This window comes from Pelobates fuscus, chromosome 7 (genome assembly GCF_036172605.1).
Source record: "Pelobates fuscus isolate aPelFus1 chromosome 7, aPelFus1.pri, whole genome shotgun sequence".
In the NCBI taxonomy this organism is placed as follows: domain Eukaryota; kingdom Metazoa; phylum Chordata; class Amphibia; order Anura; family Pelobatidae; genus Pelobates; species Pelobates fuscus.
Window position 1 is genome coordinate 139,116,096 of NC_086323.1, and position 18,628 is coordinate 139,134,723.

At 40.2% G+C, this 18,628-nt stretch overlaps 1 protein-coding gene across 3 annotated transcripts in view; it reads right to left on the bottom strand.

The window, feature by feature from the left end:
* QRICH1 (glutamine rich 1) overlaps window positions 1–18,628 on the bottom strand; it is a 72,650-nt gene that overhangs the window by 17,290 nt on the left and 36,732 nt on the right. For all 3 annotated transcript variants that reach the window (XM_063426702.1, XM_063426701.1, XM_063426700.1), the window contains 2 exons: window positions 7,655–7,817; window positions 1,106–1,260 (listed from right to left, as the gene is read on the bottom strand). In XM_063426702.1, the coding sequence (XP_063282772.1) occupies window positions 1,106–1,260; window positions 7,655–7,817 (318 nt within the window). The remainder of the gene's footprint in view (window positions 1–1,105; window positions 1,261–7,654; window positions 7,818–18,628) is intronic.

Below are 18,628 nucleotides of genomic sequence, written 5' to 3' on the forward strand. Positions count from 1 at the left end.
TAACTCATAGCCAACGCTAAAGCCAAATAGATACCAAGCGGAGTTCTAGTGATTTAGGCAGGTTCATAATTCGCATGTAGATTCACTCTCATAGATTGTTTCTCGATTATAACCAATAGCAATTTTAGCTACAACGCTCACATTCACTCTTGTAATCATCTGACAAAATGTGTCTCAGCCTATATGTACTACAATGCACACAAAAATTATTACGTCTAAAAACATGTGCTGTATTATCAAATGCCCTTTACTGTTTAACTGTGTATAATAATTCTCTGGCTACTGCTGTTGGGGCAGTGTAAGACTGTTTGTTCCTTTGAAGCACAAAAAAAGGGATACTATAGTTACCCAAACAACTTCAGCTTAGTGAAGCTTTTGTTTCTGTCCATGCAGCCCTAACCACACCTCCCCTGGCTTTGACTGACACAGCCTGCATGAAATAAAAATGATTTTCAATCAGGTGTAACTTGCTTTAACCCCTTAAGGACCAAACTTCTGGAATAAAAGGGAATCATGACATGTCACACATGTCATGTGTCCTTAAGGGGTTAAAAGATTGTATCTCCTGCTTTGTAAAGTGAACTTTAATTACATACAGAAGGCTCCTGCAGGGTCTAGCAAGCTATTAACAGAGCAGGATATAATACATTCTAAATTAAACACATTGTACATTAAAGGAAGTGTAAACATTAGATGACTCTTTACAGGAAGAGTCATCTAACTACAAGTTGCATGCAGAAAGGTGTGATTAGTGCTGCATAAACAAAGTGATTGAACTCCTTAATAGGAGAGAATTGAGCAGTAAGACTTTACAGCAAAACAGGTTCCTTAAGCTAAAGCGTTTTTGTTTTATAGTGTCCCTTTGAGACAATTTTCTCATGATTAGGTTTTCACTATTACAAATCTCTTTCAGATCATTTTCATGCTACTAAACAAACAACTCCCACTTCTTACCCTACAAACTGGCATAGATTATATTAATATGTAACAATTGGTAACTAGATATTTGGATATTCAAGAACTGTTGAAAAAATCTTGGAAAAAAATATGACACAAACAACTTTGGCCACAAGACAGAATGTTGCAGTTTTTAAAAACTACTCACCTTTTGAATACAAAGGAATACATAATATAGAATGTCTGCATCATATGGCTCCCCTTCTGAATTTCGAGATTCTTTTGTCATGAGACACAGACCATAATTCAATTCAGCAACTGCGGAGGATATGAGATCCTCCTGGAACCTCAACAACTGACGCCCTGTGGGGAAAAATAAAAATCTTGTTTAAAGGAATGGAAACCTAGTGTTAATCATACTTGTTGTATCCTACCTGGCCACGGTGAGGCTAGATAATACAGAACTTTACAATATTCATCATCCTCTGCAGAGTTTACTTTCTAAAAAAAATGTATCCACAAAGTGTAGCCCAACCAACGCTCAAAAGTTGTAACTGCACTGCTGCAGGTCATTTAACCCCTCAGTGACCAAACCGCTTTTTATTTTTACATTTCTGTGGTGTTTGTGTTCAGCTGTAATTTTCCTCTTACTCATTTGCTGTACCCACACATATTATATACAGTTTTTCTCGCCATTGAATGGTCTTTGTAAAGATACCATTATTTTCATCATATCATAATTTACTATAAAAAAAATATATGATTAAAACATTTTTTTTAAAAAACACTTTCTAACTTTGACCCCCAAAATCTGTTACACATCTACAACTGCCAAAACACACCCATGCTTTTGTCCTGAGTTTAGAAATACCCAATGATTACATGTTTTGTTTTGGTTTTTTGCAATTATAGGGCAATAAGGAAAAGTAGCACTTTGCTATTTCCAAACCATTTTTCTCTAAAAATTAACACAAGATACATTGTAACACTGATATCTGTCAGGAATCCCTGAATACACTTCACATGTGTGTGTATATATATATATATATATATATATATATATATATATATATATATATATATATATATATATATATATATTTTTTTTTTTTAAAGAAGACAACCCAAGGTATTAAACTTGGGGTATTTTGACTCTTTTCATGCAACCATCTTAATCTTAATCGACGCAAAATTTAAAAACAAAATAGGGCGTGACAGAGTCTGGAGACGCCGTGGAGAACCGGCTGCCATGCCGAGCGGTGGCACTTCGTGAGAGCTTCATGCTAAAATACTCATATTCCGCCACAACTACAGCAAAAGCCTCAAATCTTACTGGTTCACAAGACCCAGAGGTCTACAACTGCGGTAACAAGCAACAGGCCCCTTGGCCCGAAACAATCCTCATGGGGGCACTGATAAAGAGGCTCCACCGACTATAACCTCACGTGCAACAATAGGTTTTTGCACATTGAAATTTGCTAGATTGGTTTGCTGGGCCAATGTTGCCTTTGAGACCGTATAGCAGTCCAGGAAAGAAAATGAACCCCATCATGGCTTACCATTTGTTAAAGTAGACAACCCATGGTATACAAAATGGGGTATGTCCAGTCTTTTTTTTGTAGCCACATAGTCACAAACCCTGACCAAAATTTGCATATTTGTATTTTTTTGCATTTATCACACAAACTGCCATTTCACTGATATTATCAGTATTCAGGTGGTCCTCATTTAGCGACCTGTTTGATGACGGCTCGCACTTGCGACCAGGTGCAAGTGCTTGCCGTCGTGGGGATTCCCTGCTCTGGTGCGTATTTCTATGCTCGGTGAAGTTTACCCCGAACATAGAAAAGCGCACAAGAGCAGGGAATCCCTTAACTTCTCACCAACCAATTCGCTCTACGACTGGGTCGTAGGAACGGAACCCGGTCGGTTAGTGAGTGTCTAAAATAAATTTTACTGCTCTAAAACACTCATATTTGTGTAGAGCATGGGTCGTCAACCTGGTCCCTACCGCCCACTAGTGGGCGTTTCAGGATTCCAGGTGGGCGGTTTTTGAGAGATTGGGTGAGCGGGCAGGCGTGAGCCGGCGGTACCCCTGCGACCGGGTACCATCATCACCACTTGCGGCCCCGGCCCGCGCAGCAAACCAACGGGGCCGCATATGGAGGGGTCCATCGGGTGGCCCATGCTGTCAGGGCCACCCGATTGATGTGGATTGTGAGGGGGCCCGGTCAGCGCTGGGCGCTTTAACAGCGTGATCGGGCCCCCTGTGATTACATCATCTCCTGTCACTCCTCCCAGCATACAGAGAGCCCGCGCGGGAGGAAGGAGGAGGAGGGAGTCAGAGTGGGAACTCTGACTCCCATTCACCTGAGCCACCACTGGACCCCAGGGAAAGTCCCCCTCCTGCACCTTAATGGTAGGAAACAGGAGGGCGACTTAAATATAATGTGTGTGTTTGTTTGTGTATGTGTCTTTGTATCTATGTCTTGTGTGTGTCTGTATGTATGTGTATTTATGTGTTATGTATGTGTGTCTTTGTATGTATGGGTGTGTCTTTGTATGTATGTGTGTGTGTCTGTCTGTATATATGTGTGTATGTATGTGTGTCTTGTCTTTGTATGCATGTGTTGTGTGTATGTGTGTGTCTGTCTGTATGTGTGTCTTTGTATGTGTCTTGTGTGTGTGTGTGTCTGTATATATATATATATGTGTGTCTTGTCTTTGTATGTATGTGTTGTGTGTGTGTGTATGTGTCTTTGTATGTATGTGTCTTGTGTCTGTCTGTATGTGTGTATGTGTCTTATGTGTGTGTCTTTGTATGTGTGTGTCTGTATGCATGTCTGTGTGCCTTTCTGTTCGTATGTATGTGTCGTGTGTGTGTGTGTGTCTGTATGTGTGTGCCTGTCTGTCTGTATGTGTGTATTGTGTATGTATCTGTATGTATGTATGTATGTGTGCCTGTCTGTTATAGTGGGCTATAGTAAGGGGGATACCTAGCTTCCTACTGCGCATTGCTATAAGGAAGGTTTAAAAACAAAATTAAAAAAGGGAAAAAAAGGTGGGGAGGAGAATTGAGGAGTAGGGGGGGGGGGGGAGCTGACGCACAGATGAGAAATCATATTTTGCGCAAACAGAGAAGTCGTCTGAATATCACCGAAAGAGGAGACCTGCATTTGTTCCTTACGAAATTGAACCAGATATCAAATATTTAGTCTTGCAGCATCAACCTCGAGGATCTCTTTAATCACTAGTAAAGGTAATTTCAATTTACTTTATTGTTTTCTCATTAAACTTTATAAAGTTAAAAACATTATAAACATGCATTAAGTAGAAATAAAAAGATAAATGTACGTACATTTTTTTTTTTTTTTAACCCCTTAAGGACACATGACGTGTGTGACACGTCATGATTCCCTTTTATTCCAGAAGTTTGGTCCTTAAGGGGTTAAACACCCTTTGGAAAAAATATTCTGCACTTGCGCAAAAACTGGTGGGCGTTAAGGTAATTTTTTTCAACCAAAAAGATGCATTAGTGGGCGGTAGGTAGAAAAAGGTTGACTACCACTGGTGTAGAGTAATGTTTCACAAGTGCAACAGTACACCTCAAGTACAGGTTTTATGGAGATTTGGAAGATTACAGGGTCCAACACAAGATTGGCCAATTTCCGTTTTTGTAAATTGCTATTTGCCATATTGGCTATGTTGCAATTGAGACGGTATGGCAGCCCAGAAATGAAAATTAACCCCACCATGACATATCATTTGAAAAAGTAGACAGCCCATGGTATTGAAAATGGGGTATGTCCAGTCTTTTGTAGTAGCCGCAAACATTTGCCAAAGTTAAAGTTCATATTTGTTTTTTGCATTTTGTTAAACAAAAACGGCACTTTTACTTGTGATTTCATGGTCGTGATAAGTTTTACTGTTTTAAACACTCATATTTGTGTTGAGCAAAGTCTCCCGAGTATAACAATACCCCCGTGTACAGGTTTTATGGGGTTTTGGAAAGTTACAGGGTCAATATAGGAAACCTCAGTATTCAGGTTTAATTGCCGTGTTGGCATGTATTGCGGTTTGGGCACTCTGGCTCAAAAAGGTTTGCCATCACTGCTATAGACTCTGTTAAAGGACCACTCTAGGCACCCAGACCACTTCAGCTTAATGAAGTGGTATGGGTGCCAGGTCCAGCTAGCTTTTACCCTTTTTTTTATAAACATAGCAGTTTCAGAGAAACTGCTATGTTTATACTGAGGGTTAAGCCAGCCTCCAGAGCCTCTAGTGGCTGTCTCATTGACAGTCGCTAGAGGCGCTTGCGTGCTTCTCACTGTGAAAATCACAGTGAGAGCACGCAAGCGTCCATAGGAAAGCATTATGAATGCTTTCCTATGCGACCGGCTGAATGAGAGCGCGGCTCCTGCCGCGCATGCGCATTCAGCCGATGACGTCGCGAGGAAGAAGAGGAGGAGGAGGAAAGCTCCCCGCCCGGCGCTGGAGAAAGAGGTAAGTTTAACCCCTTCCTCCCCCCAGAGCCCGGCGGGAGGGGGTCCCTGAGGGTGGGGGCACCCTCAGGGCACTCTAGTGCCAGGAAAACGAGCATGTTTTCCTGGCACTAGAGTGGTCCTTTAACAGTCTACACTTACCAATTACACAAGATGAAATCAGTGCTGCCATATCAGCCCCGAAAGAAAACAAAGCAACAGACAGTTTTGAAGTCTTCAGGGACGATCCCCTACTTAGAAACCCTTTATAACTTTTTCATGCAAGGGGTATACCACATAAAGATATGGCCCTAGCTAATATAGTTTTGCATTCAAACATTTTCGCTAAGGTCTTATGAGAGTGTCTCATAACCCCGCTTAGCTCCTTAAATACACCTGGATCAAATGGGCTTCATTGCCAGGAGGCAACTTTATAAAAATACTTGTCATAATGCACACACGCCTTCTCTGGTCTTGTCCTTTGATAGACTGAAATGGCTCTACCGTTTCAGGCTATTACAATTATTGGGCTTCGCAAAACACTACATTACGGCCATTAAAACACTTTACACACCAAGACTCATAACCGGTGGTCACCAAACACCATTTAAATTAAGTAATGGGACAAGAAAAGGGTGCATGCTGTCCCCTTTCTTGTTTGCTATATCCCTGGAACCCTTATTGCATACTATACAACATTTAGATACCAAAATGTGCAAAGACAGCTGGAAACCACTTTAAAGTGTCTGCGTATGCAGAGGATATCTTTCTCACCCTGGCTGATCAACTCACATACCTAGACCATCTAAGCAAGCTCCTTAAAACATTTGGAGAACTGTCAGGCTATAAATGCAGTCTAACTAAATCAGTGGCTACGCCTCAAACTCAACTGTGGACACGGCACTTGTGCACACAAAACATCAGCTCAGTGATGGCTAACCTTGACACCATACATTGTTTCTGGACTACATTTCCCATGATGCTCAGCTAGCTTTTAGAGTCTAAAAGCTAGCTGAACATCATGGGAAATGTGGCCCAGAAGCAATTCATGGTGTCGAGGTTAGCCATCAACGCATCAGCTACACATAGAAAGAGAAGCTTTAACTTATTAGGGAGTTAAGATATCGGCTGACCAGACCCAACTTTATACACCTTTTACTACACAAGTTGACCAGAGAGATAGACCAATGGATAGATCAACTGTTATCTTCGATTGGGCATAATTATTTGGTGAAAAGTAGCATATTACCAAGTCTCTTATTTCTATTTCAATCACCACCCGTTAGGGTAACCGGACGAGATTTAGTAGTTCTGCAGAATGCAATGAATTAATTTTTATGGCACCGCAAACGCCACAGAGTAGCATGTAACCAATAATATAGACCAATATCAATAAGAGCTGTTGGTCTACCACACGTATACTTAATTATCTAGCAGCGCAACTGGCACAAATAATACATTGGCACTCACCCCAAGAACGATAACCCTGGGTGGACACCGAATCCCTTTTTATGGGAGTAGATTTACCACAATTCTACATGTTGGTCCACCAGTGCACTTTTGCAGACTACTTGTCCAGTCATTCCCTCCAAATTTGGGAAACAGTAGCTATGAAATGCTTGAGGTGCACATCTCCCTCTCTGATGACACTCCTACTACGCAACCAAGCATTTTTTGCTGGTTATGAGGGCTAGAATGTTAGGGGGATTGAAGACCTGAAGCTACCTCTAATTATATATAAAGAGATTATACCCTTCCTGGAGCTACAATGATTAGCAAACTTAATCCAGGAGACTACTACCTGGATTTTGCTAAACAAGACAGTTTAGCCAGGTGAAAAACCTAACCCACATTTCATAAAGTCTGGGCTCCATGGAAAAAGTATAACACTTTACACAGCAGCACAGGACGGGACACATGAAGATCTAACCCACTGACCCTCGGTATTATCAGGAATTAGTTTCTTTTTTTTTTTTAATACAGACTATTCTACAATTGTGAATATTCAAGGTCTTAACACATAGGATATGCAATCAGTAAAGATGGATTGTTGTTGATAAAGCAAGTGTTTTCATTATGAGGTTTGCAAATATGCAAACTTTTTCAAATACTTTTGTAAAAGCGCTATGAATGCATATATTGGTAAAGCTTGTATGCTTACACCTAAATAGATAAATAAGAAATAAACCTCATGTGTAAATGCACTTAGTTATTCCACCAGCTCAAGACAACGTAATAAATAAAATTACAATTCAAAAACCACAAAACAAACATACTTCCTATGGGTGCTAATCTGTTTTGAGCCTCCTTTTCCAGTTCTGCATTCTTTGTTTGTGCCCAGTGTTTCCACACTTCAAGCCCCTCTTCTGGTTTCAGGGAATTAGGGAGCATTAGTTCAGGGGAAGGCTGGGGCTGGGGCTCAACATCAGCAATTTGTGTCTGCAGGAGAAAAGCCGTGAAAAACAAGTTTACATTAACATCCACCTTGTAACACTTTGCAGGGGAGATATGCTCTTAATATGAGGAGAATGGATTCGCTAATAGGGTAGGACATAATTATTTAAATAATGGATGTAAAACAAGCAGAGTTATTTACTAGTGAAAATGAAAGTGAAAATTATCAGGAATTCAAAGTGAATTTCAAATTGAAGTCCAAATTAGTTCAACTGTAAACATTTTCCAAGTCAGCTACTTTGGTCTTCAATACATATAAACATAGCAGATCCTCACTTGTATATGGAAATTCGAATGCAGCAATCCACTGTTTAGTACTTCCACCAGGCTCAAAAGACCGCTGATTTTGGAGTCGGAATCGTGGTCAACAGTAACAATACAACATTTCTTAAAAGAACACTCCTCTGTCTACAGCACAGTTCATAAAATAGCATGGTCCAAATCCATATGAAATTTGCTTTATTATGAATCCATAAAAAAAACAAAAAAAATCACAGGAATTGCACCTCAACGTGACAAACAAAATCTCACACATATCGTGTGGAATGTCCTTACTTAATCATAGGAATCCATGATACATATGAGGAGGTGAGCTTTTATTTGTCATGCTGAGGTGCAATTTCTATTTCTGTATTTTTATGGATTCATAAATATTCAAATGGTTTGGCCCACACTATTTTATTAACTATGCTGTGAACAGAGGAATCTCCTTTGGGATACTTTGGCATTCAATTTGAAACTTTGAATTCACAACTATTTGCACTTTAATGAATAATATAGTGTGTTCTTCTAAATACATTAAACCTTGTAAGTACCAAACTCATACGAAAGTACCTCCGGCATGTAAAAGTCTCATTTCTTTTTTTATTTTTTATTTGGCATTCAAAATGTAGGAAACAGCAAAAATGCAAAGCAAAATTGTTTATATGGTAAAATGAAAGTTAATGAATTTTGTGCTGTAAACAGCAGATTTTGATAAATCCTTTAGATGTGCTATTTCCTTAAATGAATAATATAGGGTCAGGAACACAAACCTGTATTCCTGACCCTATAGTGCAACCCTGACCATTTAGGTGGCTTGCCCCCCTCCATACCCATCTTAAAAGCATGAAAAACTCACCTTATTTCCAGCGCCGTGCAGGTTCGCCGGCACTGGCCCGGCCCCCTTGGTGACATCAGGGGTCAGGGCCAAATGCAGTTTTGGCCAATCTGCACCTCCTCATAGAGATTCATTGAATCAATGCATCTCTATGAGGAAAATTGAGCGTTCCGATGCAGAGCGTGGGGACACTGAACGGCAGAGCTGCCTACTGTGCAGCACTGAGCCAGGAAGCCCCTCCAGTAGCCATCTGAGGAGTGGCCACTTGGAGGTGTCCCTAGGGGCAATGTAAACACTGCCTTTTCTCTGAAATGGCAGTGTGTGCATGAAAATGCCTGCATATAATGATTATACTCACCAGAACAACTACATTAAGCAAAAATAAATGTACTATATAATACATTTTCTACTATATCAACATGTTACAATATGACAAGTCTGAAGTTGAAACAAGTTTATGAATGCCTTTCAAAAATGTTAAAAGGAGTTTTTATTCTAATTTACAGAGCCTCTACAACATATCTTTATATACAGAATTTGAATGCAGTAGGCACTGTCCTTTGAAGCCAGGAATATAAAATATTTAAGGTTGTTTCTAGTCTTCCTAGAGGTGCTACCGCAGTCCGAACAGTACAATTTGGTCACACTATGCAGACGCTACCACAAGACACCTTTTTAAGTTTTCCCATGGAGAAGAAGATTGGATGAACATCAGGTCCCCAATGTTTATCTATAAATTAGATTGGACTGGATTATCATATAGTATAGTCATGCCTCTTCTGTGCTGGGGAGGAGGCACACCTTCTACAAACAGGTACACTAAAACATTGGGTATGGAGGATTGTATTCCTGATGTTAAGATGGTCTTTTAAAGAATAACTTTACACATGATGATGCAATGATTTTAAAGGAGCTTAGAAATAGCAGTTGTGGTATTGCTGCTGTCAGCTTACTGAGAAAGTAGCAATTAACAATAATCATTAAATCTGCACATTGCTGATATGTAGATATATATGAATATCTAGCAAAATAAACAAGAGAAAAATACATCTTACATATCTCATAGGCAAACTGTATTACTGTCAGAACAGGTAACAGCAGCTACTCAGTGGTTGCCAACACTGGACACACCTTTACGCTAATCAACATGTACGGAGCAATAGGTACGACGGGTGTTTCGTTTTGTGGTTTGGGCAGAGAAAGAAAAGAAAGTTATAACTGTCAGACAACAAACATGCAATTAAGATTGTTCCTCCAGGCAATCTTTTTCATACCAACTGTGTCACAATGAACAATACTAGTTTTAAAGGGAAACTAAACACTATTCACCCCAGAAAGTTTGGCTGTTACCACTAAGGGTGCACCTAAAGACTGCTTCCCCTGTAATTAGCTGCAGGGCTTATGGTGCTTAGAGTGTCCCGTTAACCCCTTAATGCCGTTACGGCGTTCTATGCGGTCCCGCATTTAATGGGCTTTAAAAGCCGTAGCGGCGGCATAGAGCGCCGTAACGGATTTGAGCCCTGGAGCACCCGGTATACTTACCTTACTGGCGTTTCGCTTCGGGAGGACTGCCTCACAGCCCAGACAGCCCTCCCACGGCAAAAGAAGCCCCTGGGGGCCATGTGATCGCTCTCAAAGAGCGATCACATGGTCCCCTATAGCTGGCTGTGGATATGCCAGCAGGGGGACTGTCCGAAGTGTCAGACAGTCCCCCTCCTGGTAGGAATAATAAAAAAAAAAAAAAAAAAAAAAAGGTTTTAAAATAAATATATTTATATATATATATATATATATATATATATATATATATATATATGTAACCTCATACAAAGTGTGTTTTAATACTAATATAAGTACTTGTATTAGTATTATAATACACTTAGAATGAAGTTACACACACACACACACACACACATATATATATATAATAATAATAAAATAAATAAAATATTGAAACAATATAAATTATATATTCATAAGTAATTTCATTCTAACTGTATTTTGTATATATATATATATATATATATATATATATATATATATATATATGTAACAAAATAGACTTAGAATGAAATTCTCTATATATCTATATAAAATACAAATAACCGCGGGGCGGAGCCTAGCAGCGAACCAGAGCGGCCACACTTTTCCGAGCTCTGCTATAACTTGCCCTAAAAGGCTATTTTTCTAAGGCTACCTGGCAAACAAGCGGGCTACCCACTCTGCCCTAAGCACCCACACCATTATGGGTCGAAAAAATAAAAAGCCTAAAGCGGACGCAGGCATACCGAGCCGAGACATAGGCGAGATGCTCCGCAACACACAAAAGGCCGCATGGGACAAGATGGCGTCCCTCGAGGAAGGTTCCTCGTACTCATCTGATGACTTTTATGCCGAGCCGGAGGAGGGAGCTGCCCTCAGACTTCGCACGGGTCCCAGAACAAGCAACCCGGAAAATAGAGACCCAGTCACCGCCGCTCAGCTGAAAACAATGCTTGCGGAGCTCCGCGCCAACATAGCGGGAGACATGGCCCACTTCCAAAAAGCCATGGAAGGCGCTACAACGAAGATCGCCCAGCTGGAGGTGGCGCGCAGTGCCCATGACTCGAGATTAACCAGGGCTGAGAAGAAGATTGAAGAACTGGAGCAGGCACAAGGTACCGCCATGAATAAGCTTGACGCTATGGAGGATGTGAGACGAAGGTACAACCTCAAGATCAGAGGTGTGCCGGAGATGCTGGAGACTTCTGACCTGCCACATTTCCTACGGCGATTCTTTGCTGCACTCATCCCTCACAAACAAGCGAAGGCAATTAAGCTCGATGGCGTGTTTCGCCTGCAGAAACCCACGAGTGCACCGACAACTGCAACGCCAGACCTCATCGTGCGGTTCCAATCTCTGCAAGATAAGGCCCTACTCCTCACGGCGGTGAGAGAGAAGTCTTCATTGGAATTTGAAGGAGCAACGCTGCAAATCTTTCCAGACATCACCAGAAACACGTTAGCATGGCGCCGCTCCCTGCGTCCACTTCTGCAGCTTCTGCGAGCAAACAACATCTCCTATCGGTGGGGACACCCAAGAATAGTCAGATTCCAAGCAAAAGGAGAAACGTTCCGTGCGGGCACCTCGAAGGAGCTGGAAGAACAACTGGGTAAGCTGGGAATCCTAACCCCAAGCACAACCTCTGGTTCAGGACTAGCTCACCTAAACCCAGCCACAATCCCGGAATTTACACCCCGCACGGCCCAAGCCTCATTGTCGTCCAGAGACTTAACCTGACTCCAAGGCTGAGAATGCCGACAGGGAGATAACCTGGCTGAGTAGGCCTCTCTTTAATACGGGACATACCCAACTATACCACCGCTGTTATTTTTTACATTGTTGTTTGTTTGCTTTTTTCAATGACCATCACGTACTGACGTGCTTCATTGTTTTTGCCCAGCTACTGAGATATTTTATCTCTATGCTCACTCCCCGAATAGGCTAATCAGAGCTAACCCTCGCTGAGTCATATGACCACACACTACCGGCGACCCCGGCCATACTGTACTGTACACCGGCAGGTACCCTGCTTAAAATCCCACCCAGATAATCAATTAGAGCCCTGGTCACCGCCAGAAATGCCCCACAGGTACTTTAAATACCCTCCTCCCCCCCCCCCCCCCCCAAGAAAACTTAAGCAACTCGCAAACACCCTATGGTGTCACTGACCCTCTATGGGGGATAACACTACATGGTCTGTTTCCCGACGCTCACCTTTTTTTTAGCCACCCCTGTGTAGCAGACCATATTTTATTTAAACACACCCAACATGTGTCGCTCGCTTTACTGCGAATGCCGGTTCTCTTTGCTATTGTTGACGCTATGAAGCTCCCACCCGGCTACTGTTAAAATGTCTGTTCCAACAGGGCGACACACATGGGTGCTACACCTTTTATAAGTGTTCCGTATCAAATTATAAAAATGTGCAAGTTCCTCGCTAACCATGACAAAACGTTATATCATCTGTCTCTATATTGTTTATCACCGCTGTTGTGGCGATGTATACTTTTTTGTTAACCCTGGCACGCAAAAATAAAGAATTAAAAAAAAAAAAAAAAATACAAATAACCGCAAATATATGTATACAGATAAATATATATAATTACATAACTAAATAAGTGTACACGTAGACTTTAAATACATATATATGTATATATATATTAAAATTCTACGTGTATATTTAAGTAATATTTTAACATAATTACCGTATGTGATTTGATTAATTAAAATTTGATTGACATGCCTGACGACACAGGGAGAAAGTGCAGAGAATTTAATTCACAAGCACTATATTTGACCCTGTAACTCTCTAAGACACCATAAAACCTGTACATAGTGGGTCCTGTTTTACTCGGGAGACTTCGCTGAACTCAAACATTAGTGTTTCAAACTGGTAAATTGTATTACAACGATGATATTTTAAGTAAAAGTGACATTTTTTGAATTTTTTTACAACCGAACTGCACTTTTATGGACTATATTATTGTTGTAATATGTTTTACTGTTTTAAAACACTAATATTTGTGTTTAGTGAAGTCTCCCGAGAAGAACAGTACCCCCCATGTACAGGTTTTATGGTGTTTTGGAAAGTTAGAGGGTCACATATAAGGCTTGCATTTCATTTTTTTCACATTGAAATTTGCCAGATTGGTTATGTTGCCTTTGAGAGCGTATGGTAGCCCAGGAATAAGAATTACCCCCACGATGGCATACCTTTTGCAAAAGTAGACAACCCAAGGTATTGCAAGTGGGGTATGTCTAGTCTTCCTTAGTAGTGGCTACTAAAAAAGACTAAACATACCCCACTTTCAATACCTTGGGTTGTCTACTTTTTCAAATGGTATGCCATTATGGGGGTAATTCTCATTCCTGGGCTACCACACCGTCTCAAAGGTAACATTACTAATCTGGCATATTTCAATTTGAAAATGGAACGTTCTATATTTGACCTTGTAACTTTCCGAAGCACCATAAAACCTGTTAATGGGGGATACTGTTGTACTCGTGAGACACTGCAGATTACAAATATGTGCATTTTTTTGCAGTAAAACCTAACAGTATTATGACATTCACAGAAACACACTTTAAGCTAGTTAACAAATGGTATATGACTCCAACTAAAATAGCTAAATTTGATTCACTCAAGGATGTGAAATGCTGGAGGTGCAGAGAGGAAAAAGGAGACTACATTCATATGTGGTGGTCCTGTAGACAAGTGACTGCTGTTTGGCAGTGGGCTCAACTTATCATCCACACACTTTGTGGTGTTGAAATACCTCTAAAACCAGAAACAATGCTATTACATTATCAATGGCCAAAATTAAACAAAATAAATCAATTTTTAACTATTCATTGCTTAATAGCATGTAAAATAATAATAGCTAGAAATTGGAAGGGAAACACCGTCTTCAATATAAAGTTGATAATAACACAGATGATCTATCAAATTAAGATGGAAAAGGATCACTGCAGGATCCTGGATGATAATTTGAGCCTATGGTCAACTTGGGAAGAAAAACTAATACAAATGTAAAGGTAATGAGATTACCATCTGCAAAAAGTAACTAGAAATTGGAAGTATGATGAGCTCTCGTGAGGGAGGGGGGGAAGTCTTTGTGTCTATGTGTATGAATATTTTTTATAGATATTGTGTATGAATGTTTTAATGTACTTTTTTGTAAAAGATTTATGGTGATAAACCCAATAAAAAGACTATAAAAAAAAAAAAATGACATTCACAGCTAAAATGTCAGACGGAAATACAAATTAAAAAAAAAACAAAAAAAAAACGTATTTTCTCACATTCCATATATGAATAGTCAATGATAAATTAAAGCCCTGTTTCTCCTGAACAAAATGATATATAAGTGTGGGTGCACTTAATGTGACAGCGGTGAATTACGGTTGAACAGTCATTTAGCGCAAATTCCAGTTTTTGTTTACGTTTTGATCAGAATGTGCACTATTGACTCCGTCCTGAAGGGGTTAAACGATCTATGCATACATTTATGTTGACTAACACGGTCATATAAAATAATTAAAGTTGAGGACTGCTGTCATAGGCAGGAAACATTCAAGAACATAGTAAGCGGAAATTGGCATTCATATAGCACAGGGCTTGACAAGTTTGATTTCAATCGAGAGGAAAAAAAAAAAAGTTATGAGCCAGTATTTTTTCAACAACCAAAATACAATTCTTAAAGGGACAATATAGTTAACAGAACTAATGCAGCTTAATATAGTGGCTCTGGAGTCTATAGATTGTCCCTGCAGGCCTTTCAATGTAAACTCTGCCTTTTTATAACCTTTGTGCTGTTTTGGTGGATAAAAACCTAGTTAACATTAATGCATTACATCATTTGATGGAGGTGAATGTTGATGGCATTTGATTTATTTCAGTTCAGATAAAACTAGAACATGGAATTTAGACACTGCTCTAAAATTCACAATGTATGTAGATTTATATGGCAGAAATAGTAAGGAAGTTGGAAATGAGGCTAACCACAGGAGATTGACACCCACAAAGAAATGTAGAAAAATTCACGACGGGCGTAAAGCTTGATATACATGCAAGAGATAAATAAAAGGTTACCAGACAAGAGATGCATACAAAGATAACCGAAGACGAAGCTTAAAAGCGGTTTACATTTGTACATTAAAGGGATACTATAGGCACCAAAACAACTTTGGCTTGAAAGAACATTAGAATGTCAGGAATACAAACATGTATTCCTGACACTATAGTTCTAAGTGTGCAGATAACCCTCTCACTCATTATAAAAGGTATAAAACCTTATTTCCAGAGCCACGTGGTTCTTGTTGTGGCTGGCCCCGCTTCATGGCCGAGATCAAAATTTGACAATGAAAGGCAGCTTTTTTTCTTTTTACAGGTGACTGGGACCATATCCAACTTAGAAGATGAAGAGGATAGGTCCCTGGCAAGGAAGGCTCTCTTATGGAGCTTTCTAACGTTGATGGGGCTGTCTCTAGGAGAGACAACCACCATATCCGTGCCAGACACAGAAATTGAGTCCTCCATCAATGTTGCCATTTTCAGTCTGCCGCGAGCTGCAAAGCTGTTCTGATCACCTGATTGGCTAGAAACGCTGTTTCTGTGCAGGAGCGTTTTTAGTGTGGCAAAATATTTCTCTGGGAGGCTGCCACATACACACTAGCTTTGCTAGGTGGTTATGCCTCAAGGAGGGACAAACAAACATTCAGCGCATCTATGCAGAGCGTGCAGATGCTGAGAGTCAGTGCTGCAAATTGTGCAGCAGTGACCCACGAAGCACCTCCTGTGGTCGTCTGAGTGATGGCCACAGGAGGTGTCCCTAGGCAGTAAACACTGCCTTTTCTCTGAAAAGGCAGTGTTTACATTAAAGAGAAATTACAGTGCAAGGAAAACAAAATTAAATAACCCTTCTGTAACAATGTCCCTTGGCGCTGGTTCAGGCTCCAACTTTGCTCCTCCTCTGCTGACGTCAGCCGGCGGGGGGACCTTATGCGCAATAACGGCGATCGCATTAGTACTGTCCCCATAGGAAATCACTGTATAATGCTTTCCTATATAGTTTTGAGGGACGCTGGATGTCCCCATGCATAGCCTGAGAACATGCAGCGTTCTGGGACACTGCACCCAGACCACTTCAATTAGCTGTAGTAGTCTGGGTTCCTAGTGTCCCTTTAAAAAAGCCTGCAGGGTAATACTATATACACCAGAACAACTACATTAAGCTGTAGTTGTTTTGGCGACTATAGTGCCCCTTTAAAATTAACAATATCGTACTAAGAAATAGAAACATGTATTCCTAACACTATAGTGTTGGACTGCATATTTCGGTCCCGGGCCCCTCCACAGAATAGAGTTAAAAATAAATAAAACAAGAAGGTATTTTACTTACCGTTCCTCCATCACTGCAGCTGTCCCCACTTCTATGGATGAGATCATTAATCTTGATGAACTCAGCCAGTCCAATGCCTTCCTATATGAAAGCATTAAAAGGCTATTGTGCATGAGCAGTAATATGCCACACCAAACAGCATCTCAATGCAGAGTGTGAAGATGCAGAATGTAGGTGCTGCACACAGTGAGTGACTACCACTAAGTAGCAATATAAACACTGCCTTTTTCCAGGAGAAGCTTCTCATTCACTTTTTTTTATTCACATAAGTCCAGTGTGTGCAAACTACATTCGTAAGTAGCTGGAGGAAGTTCATTTCACTTTCAGGGGATTTTGTTTTGGCAAATTTCTGCATTTATAACCCAAACAGAGTTATGCAGGGAAATTTGTTACTCTCAGCAACATAAAATGGTCCTTTATGTTGCGAGATCTCTCTATTGAAAACAGTGGGGTTTATTCACAAACTATTGAACACAGTAAAGTTTTTATATTGTTCACAGAACTGTTTGCTCTGTGTACATAAATACAGACTAAAAACGACTATTAGCTGTAGTGGTTTTGTTGACTAGTGGCCCATTAATGGACCTGTACAAATGGCCCTCTGACAGCCTGCGAAGACTGCAAGAACAAAACACAGACACGGGTGTTTATTCAGTAAAAGAGAAACTGTAAAACTTGGGAAAAAATAGCTGCAATGGAAATATTCTTCAAATCAGGTGTGTCCCTACACATAGTGAACAACTGCTCCCTATTCCACTCATTAAAATTATGCTTAAGCACAAGACATCTCTACTATATACACCAACTAATTAATTTTTACTTATATATTTAAAAAAAAAAAAATACATGGCAAAATACAGCCACTAGTTTTGTCTTCATCTACTCAAATATATGTAGTTGCATATTTTTTTTCTAAATAATATACAGCATCAACTGAATAGATCTTTGACTTTTTTGTTAAATAAACTTTAAAATGCATGTGCAAAAACGTAAATGGACACAATAATTTCCAGAATAACTACAGCTTAAAGGAGCACTATATGGTCAGGAACACAAACATGTATTCCTGACCCTATAGGGTTAAACCCACAATCTAGCACCCATGGTCACCTCATGCCTCCCTAAATTTTATAAATCTTACTTGTATTCAAGCCTTAAGCTGCTGGTTTTGTCACTGTTTCCTTTTGACCTGCCCACTGCCATCAGCAGAAGTGGTAGCCTGATCCAATCACAATGCTTCCCCATTAGGTTGGCTGAGACTGACAAAGAGGCAGATCAGGGCCAGAGCCAGCACAATTCAAACACAGCCCTGGCCAATCAGCATCTCCTCACAGATATGAATTGAATCAATGAATCTCTATGAGGAAAGTTCAGTATCTGCATGATTGAGGAGATACTGAATGTTTGGATGCATTTTAGGCAGCCATGACCCAGGAAGGATCTCTAACAGCCTATCTGAGGAGTGGTCAGTGAAATTATCACTAGGCGGTAGTGTAAACACTGCATTTTCTCTGAAAAGACAGTGTTTACAGCAAAAGGCCAGAACAAATTCAATAAGCTGTAGTTTATCTGGTAACTATAGTGTCCCTTTAATGCAGTGGTCCTCTTGTCCAGTCTGTTTACATTACTGCTTAGGAACACCTCTAATGGCAGTCACTCAGTCGGCCTTTAGCGGCACGTCCTGGGTCAGCTAAACAGCTATTTAAACCTATAGTGTTAGAAACTACAAGTATTTTCTAAACAATTCTTGCCA